This window comes from Takifugu flavidus, chromosome 10 (genome assembly GCF_003711565.1).
Source record: "Takifugu flavidus isolate HTHZ2018 chromosome 10, ASM371156v2, whole genome shotgun sequence".
Lineage (NCBI taxonomy): Eukaryota > Metazoa > Chordata > Actinopteri > Tetraodontiformes > Tetraodontidae > Takifugu > Takifugu flavidus.
This window is the reverse complement of record NC_079529.1, coordinates 14,945,156-14,952,898: the sequence shown is the minus strand read 5'-3', so window position 1 is coordinate 14,952,898 and position 7,743 is coordinate 14,945,156. Positions and strand designations below refer to the sequence as shown.

The following is a 7,743-nucleotide window of genomic DNA, read 5'->3' as shown; positions in this document are numbered from 1 at the left end:
GATATTACTGTTCTACTTGTATAACTCGCGGGGTTTTCTCAGTTATGAAGGCAACGGCTCTGTTTTTTTGTTTACATTAAATATATTATATTAAAAAAAAGCTGCTTGCCTCCATTCGAGCCTTTTTCACCTGTGTCCCTGCTGTAATCACGCCTGTCTGTCCCCCCGTGGACTGTTTTCTCGGTGTACTGCAGCAACATCGAACAGCTATAAATCACATTACATTATCGCCGCGTCGCGCTTCGCCTTGCGCACCGCCCTCCCAGTGCGCGCAAGCGATTGGCCGCTAAAGCTCCTCGGCCGGCCTCTCCGCGCGGGTTATCGGTCCAACCGTAAATCCCGCCTCCTTTCTCGGGGTCCAGTGATTGGGGAAAGTGGCTCTCCTTGAACTGTCAATCATGCTCTTTCTTGTGCGCCTCGCTTTCAGCGCAGCTCCCTGCAACGCGCCGAGTGCGGAGCGACGAGACGCGCTGCATACCAACAGACACACGAGAGCAGGACAGGGCTCAATTGGCGACTTGCGAACGGCCAGGACGCTGAACCGATCCAGATAACCGATAGCAACTATATTTATGCATTTATTTTTTTCCCATCTATTTTCTGAAATATTTGCTCTTTGTTTGAGAGCCCAATATTCATTTGTTGCTTTCTGCTCTGCTATTTTCTGGTTTTGATTCTTCTACAAGGGTGCACAAAAAAAAAAAATCTTCTCTGACACTACGGAAAAGTCAAGAGACCAAGACTGGTGTTTTTGTCCCGTCACATGTAGAAGCGTCGGACTATTGCTCCAGGCATTTCTTCACTGGGTCATTTTAACACAGGTTTACGTCAACGTCACCCTAAAGGAGGAATATCGAGGCTCTGTGCGCGTCAAAACAAGCAGAAATCCGGTCAGTACTCCATCATGGGCTGTCCCCTCTTGTGGAACGCGTTTGCAGCCTTGGTCCTGGTGCTGCTTTCCAAAGGTAAGTTCTCACCAGCTACTTTGACAGTGTGCATGCCGCCGCTCCACGCGCGCATCTCTGCCTTTGATTTTCTGAACACGCTCGTGGAGGTGAATACTAATGATGACGTGCAGGGTATTACCTGCCCGCGAGTCACGAGCTCGCGCCAAGCCACTGCGCTCCAGTTTCCTTAATTTCGTCCACGCACGTACGTAGAGAAGCCGAACGATTGGTGCGAGTGCGCGTGAGGTGTGCGCGTGTCTCCGAGCCAACCATGTGATTCAGCGAGGGTAACGAGGAGTGCATGTTAAGATGTTTACTACAAAAAAAGAAAAAAAAAAACATCTCCAGGTTTCTGTGAACATTCCTTTACGTGACATGAATGGCAGGGTATCCCACGCGCATGACGCACCACCAGAACAAGAGGCGGGCGTGAGAGGAGGGGGGGTAGGAGAGGTGGTGGGTGCGAGGGGGCCATAAGTGGGTAAAAAGATTACAGGTGGTCTCTGGGGGAAGGACCATACATCCAAAAATAACGTGCAGATGAAGCAGATTACGATTGCTGTGAATCTCAATTATTCCTTTGTTTGTTTTTGGCACAGAGTTCTTGAGTCAGGATTTGTTTTTTTAATACAGGTTTTGACATCATAACCATGTTAATGGGTGTGCCAACATATGACATTATCAGCATGTGCTTATTTCCCTCCAGACACAAACACACACCTGGCTCAATTAGTGGTGCCCCCCCTCCCCATCCTGTGGGAAATCACTATATAAATCAGCTACTCTGGACCTTAATAACAATAATTGATGTGTCAGTGCAATGAAATGTGAGGTTAACAATCTGCAAATTAAGACTGGGTGGGTGGGTGGGTTAGGGTTAGGATATGCAGGCGGGAGGTGACGCCTCGGGTACCATCGCGCTGTGGGCGCTCAAGTTTCTCTGGTGGGTGACGGGCTCCTCCTCAGTGAGGCTGGGGGTGTACCGTCCTAGATCGTCTGGTGGGGGCTCCACCAAAGCCATTTTGCTGTCTTGGGGAGGAATCGTGGTTGTCTTTGAGATGGTTGTTTAGCCTGTTGCAGACATCATCACAGCTCTGCTTAACAACTCGGTCTGTTATTATTAATTCTTTATTAATACATCTACTTTACTGTTGCACAAACAAAACAGTAATTTCTCCTATCTGGGCAACAATAAAGGATTTTTCTTATGTTTTGTTTTTTGTGTTTTGTTCGCTTCTGTTTCTATTTATATGTTTGCTTGGCTGCTGATATGCTTGGATGATTGCTTTCCTAGCTCACCTTCAGGTCCTGCATTTCCCATAAAAATCAATCAATCAATCAATCAACCAATCAATCAATCAATAAATCAATTAACCAATCGATCACACAAATAAATAAAAATCATCAATCATAATAATGATAAGATGAGCATAACAGAATGCAACTGAAATAAAAGGATCTGTACTGCTACTGTGCACTAAGACACATAAGACAGGACAAGTATTTAAAAGAAAAAGAAAAGAAAAGAGATTCAGACTGGCTTTATTGTCTTGCTCCTCAGATTCTCCAGGGTAGGAGGAGTGCAGGTGGACACGGTTGCCTTCTCACACTAAGACCCTTCTGCACTCTTGACGGTGCGCAGAAGGGTCCCCTGGTAACCCTGCAGGATACGAATGCAACACAACCATAATGGGCTCAACAGCACGCTAAGCAGCCTTATACACAGTCACATTCCACTTTTTTGGACGTTTACATGTGAAATCTATGGGCTTTTGGGATGTGACCATGCAGCCAATCATGTAACCTACAGTTAAGGGAATATTGGATATTGAAGTGAGTTGTGCACATTGCGGCACTTATAAATATCAAGTTCTCTTCTGCTATTCCGAGATACTCCAGGTTCATCTTTTAGAAATAACATGCATTATAGAAGAACACGAGTGTTGAAAGAGCACACTTGGATGCTTGATAAATCATGCAGCAGAGGACTAATCCTATTTATCTGTGCCCAAAAGAGTTGGACCAGTGTGGCCTGCAGAAGCTTTGATGCTTTACTGCCACTGTTTATCAGATAGTGTCTGTATTTTTTTTAATTGCTGAGTTAATGAGGTAAATTTTGGAGATTTGAGTCCTCATATTGTATTCATCCCAAAATATTGATGAGAGCTAAATAGGTGATATTCTGCCAAGATTATCACCTATTTAGGAATTAGAATGCAGCCAATATTAAAAGTGTGTCTGTACCCTGAGTTAGAGACAAAAATCTCATCATCTGTAACTATATCCAATGGCTCCTGTTGGCCTTGCTTAAGAATGTACTATGGATGCGTTGGTCATCTTTTGGCTTTCCACAATCATTTTCTCCTCCTCAGCCTTTTTTGTCCTTTCTTTCAATTAAAATGTCCGTGGATTGTCCCTCCAAAGAGGAGAATGGCTGCCTGCCCACTCGTACGACAGTGAAATATCTACATATTCCTGGCGCACGGCTCGTTTGCAAGTAATTTAAACCTGTTTCTATGAGACCAGAAATTTTGAGGTTTGCTGATTTCCCGCTGATGGAACAATAAGGCTTAGGCAGTATCCGTGCACGCATGCACCTTGATGTGAAATTAAACAATTTAGCCTCTCCCCAGAGGATTTCTGTTATGACAGAAACCAGCAAGATCTGATAATGGAAATAATGCCATCACTGATACAGTGAAAAGCAAAGAAGACAAGAGAAGTTTCTTATTATTATGGTATATAACATCAAAGCAGTTGACAATTAAGGCAATAAATCAAAATGGATCAGATTTAAGGAGAATTGCTTTTGTAATTGTTATACAAATTGCTGTACACATGTAGAAAGTAAAGATTAAAGAGCTTATTGAAAGTTGAGGTTCATAGATAAATGACATAACGGGGTTAGAACAGACTAAGGGAGGTAAAATGTTCAAGCATGTATGTGTTTAAGTTAGAAAGAGTATGGAAGATGAATAGTTACTGAGAGTGCAGGGAAGGCAAGAACGCTTGTAAGAGAGGAAAAGCATTTGGAACTGAGGTCAGGGCTTGGGCACTGAAAATTGTGTGAATACAAGTGAGCCTCAGTTGGCCACCGAGAATGTATCGAGAGAAGCTTCCTCGTCATTGTCGTTAGTACATCTCACACTCCTGAAGAATACCTATCACTTATATTCTGTTTATGTCCAACAGTCTAAAACCCTGGTCTGATGAATATTGTGGTTCGAGGCAGGAACAAAGATGAGAACAGGCAGGACCACTTTATTTTACCCACTCTATTTTCATCAGCAACTCATGGAACATAGTAACATGTGCATTGCACATGTTGCATGTAGCCTTTCTGTACATGCTATTCTGCTACACACACACATATGCAAGCACACACAACTGGATCAAAAGTCTTGGCTGGGAAATGAGGGGAAAGGACATGCCAGCATCAACAGATGCCTTGCAGACTGTTTCTGGAGGGTCTTTCTCGCCCTTCCTTTGAAATCAGTGGGGGTTTTGTCCGCTGTTGTCTCTCTATGTTTGGCACGCAAACACATTGCCATTTTGGCAGCTTTTATTTATCACGAGCATTGGAGTAAGAGGGCCCGGAGCCTCAGGGACATGGGCCGAGGGTTTAAACCAGCCTGGAGTGGCTCTGCGTTTATCCATTGGGTTTATGACTTCACCGTGCCTCCTTGCTGTTGTGTGGTGGCCTGTGATGCAGTGAATCCAACATCTTCTGCTAATTCTCTCTCATGTGCTGAGCAGGGAAGGCAAGAATGAACTTGCCTAGTTAGCTCGAAGCTGCTTTGGGTGTTTTTAGATTACTGTGTTGTGATGAATAGAGAACTGATCCAAATGAATCATCCTGATAAAGTCAAAATATTTGGATAATAAAAATAGGTTTTCAGATCAGTTAAGCAATGCAAACATTTGGATGATGTGAGCCTATTATTTATTCTTCATGCAGTGCAAAGAATTGTGCCTTCGTCTGTGCTTTTACTTCAAGGTCAAAATCAAGGACAGTAAAATACACTTCTGGTAGTTGTGTCACACAGGAGATATGAATTCCAGAATGACAAACTGAGCTGTGACAACAATCAGTTACCCTGTTTTGGCTAATTATGCAAAACATTAATAACATTCCTGTATTCCTCTCTGGGATAGATAAAATTTCAAATTACTAATGAGAAACTAGCATTTTTTCTTAATTGAAAGCAGTGCCTTTGTCTCAAAGCCTTAAAGCCACTAAAGAAATGACTTTTTAAAACAAGGTGGAGGAGGAAATCCATCCGTCCGTCCGTCCATCCATCCATCCGTCTGTCCGTCCGTCCGTCCGTCCATCCGTCTGTCCGTCCGTACATACATACATACATACATACAGCCATGCATTACACGTGTAAACATTCTTTCCAACCTAGAATAACACAGAATATCATCCCCTCTGCTTCATATTTTTACTGTAATTTACAAACGTACACTGTAAACATTTTTCTTCCATATCTATCCATATGTACATATGAAAACAGCATGTTTACACAGGAATATGGTCACTGTGCTTTGCATATATTTTAGATATGAATATTTTACAATGACCTTATTTCTCAAGTTAGTTGTTCTCAACAATGATTATTTTTAATTGCAGAAATGACAACACAATTCAGCTGCCTGTAATGACTTAAGCTTTGCGAAGTCTTCAGCTAAGAGTGTAGCCTTGCCTAGTTGTCCTACTGCAGAGCGCTGAAACAGAAGTAAAAACAACAATTTCTAATAATTTATAGGTACTGAAGAGAATTGTCTTTATTTATTAGCATGTGTTGTACCATATGTTTCTGTTTTCTGTTATAAGCACTTTAGAAGTTAGGATAGTAGAATGTTTAATCAGTGGAATAAAGATAAGCAGTCAGTTCACCCTTCCTTGACATGAATTTGTTAGACAGTTGGAGCCAGGAGGAGACAGTCAGAAGGAAGTGGTAGACCCCCATCGTAAAACGTGACAGAATAGTTTACTGGTGTTGATAAGTTCCTCGGCAGGAATGACCTCTGACCTGGCTATCTGGGAAGATAATGGAGAAGAAGGACTGCACCAACACCAAATGAGGCGGGAAGAAGAAGATGAGGTCATCCAAGAAGAAGGACTGGATTGGAGTGAATTAGCATCAATAATTTACATATATTGTTCTATAAAAGACGGGCCAAGGGATAGTTAGGCGGTCAGACTTCATGCCCTGACAATTGACTCTGTTGTTTGTAGGGTTATGAACTGGCCCGAGCTCTGTATATTTGTATCTTGAATTGATTCTGTTTGCTAAATACATTTGTTTGCTAAATACATCTGTTTGCTAAATACATTTTGAAATTGACATTTGTTTACTTGAAGTCTTCATTTAAAGAACACGCGGATTGGCAGTGACACACGAGAGGTACTGCAATCCAACAGTACTATGAATACCCCCTATAAATAATAGTCTCTGCACAGAACACTGTGGTGGACCCTCAATTGTTTTTCAGTGGAAACACCTCGTCCTATATGAATGCCAAACCACTGAGGTCAGCAGTAACAGCGAGGGGTTTCTGATACCGTTCGGATGAGAATGGGGGAAACAGTGAGGCATGTACCCTAAATAGAATTTGAGGGATGAATGTAAAAGGTTCCCAAAAACTGGATGTCCTCTCGAAGCAGTTTTTACACAGCTTTAAATGCAAAGGAACCAAATATCTGTCATAGCAAAAATACACAACTAAAGAAAAAAATAGCAACTGATGATATCAGGGGATAATAATAAGTTTGAAAACCACAGAACCGTATTTGAAAAATATGTTTCCATGGGGTTTTGAAAGAGCTGAAGGGTTTTTCAAGGTAGATTTGCATTGGGAGCTTTTCCAGAATCATCATTTTGGACTTGACCTTCTGGGATGTTCATCTATTTCTTTCAAAGAAGGTAATTTATGTTGTCAAAATGGTTTCAAGAATTGGCAACAGTATCAATTGAGGAATGTTGCATTTTATGTATTATCCCACCCTTAGACACTTGTTTTCAATTACAGACAAAAATGAACAAACTTGACCCTGTGACCCTTCAGTCTAAAGCTGAAGTCTGCATTTTAAATGGTAGCAACTATCTTCCAGGTGTCAAGTCTGACAGGTCAAAGGGTCAAATCCATGTTTGAGCACCACTACATTGCCCTTTCAATTTTTCATGTCAGCTCTGATAAATACTTCACAGGTCACCACATTTGTTATAAGGCCGTGGGAATTACACAGTGTCAGTGTGAGGCTTGTTTACAATTCTAATTATAGTTTTAATATGTGAAGCTCAGTGTGATAAACATGAGAGGCTCCTTCCTGCTTGAGACATGTAGTTATATTAGCTTTAATCACTGTTGAAATTCCCTACAACTCTGTCTCTTTTCTCAGTGTCACATTCAGCTTTATGACACGCCTCGGTCCATGTGTGAATATGAGCACGTGGGTTCTCACATAAATGAAAGAGGGATGTATTTTATTTAGTGCAGGGTAAGGATCATTCAAGGGGGACTGAAATGGCAGGGAAAGCAGGAATAAGTGGTGGCTCATGCTCTTAAGTCAACCTTTGCCTACACACAAACACACACACACACACACAAGCATGGAGGCACACGGGCTCACTGAGATGTTCTATCTCATGGAGAAATAAATGTATGCATGCATACCCTGTAGAATAGCTCCTACTACTTGAACCGTTGGAAAGATGAATCTCGACAATTCTCTCCTCTAACAGTGTGACGATAAATCAATAGAGAGCATATAGCCAGCCTATACACATAG

The 7,743-nt window shown here is 42.0% G+C and overlaps 1 protein-coding gene across 1 annotated transcript in view; it reads left to right on the top strand.

The window, feature by feature from the left end:
- The first annotated feature begins 432 nt into the window (after nucleotides 1-432).
- Nucleotides 433-7,743, top strand: part of iglon5 (IgLON family member 5) — a 96,820-nt gene continuing 89,509 nt past the window's right edge. Inside the window, exon 1 of the mRNA XM_057044724.1 lies at nucleotides 433-965. Within this exon, the coding sequence (XP_056900704.1) occupies nucleotides 905-965 (61 nt within the window). The 5' untranslated portion in view covers nucleotides 433-904. The remainder of the gene's footprint in view (nucleotides 966-7,743) is intronic.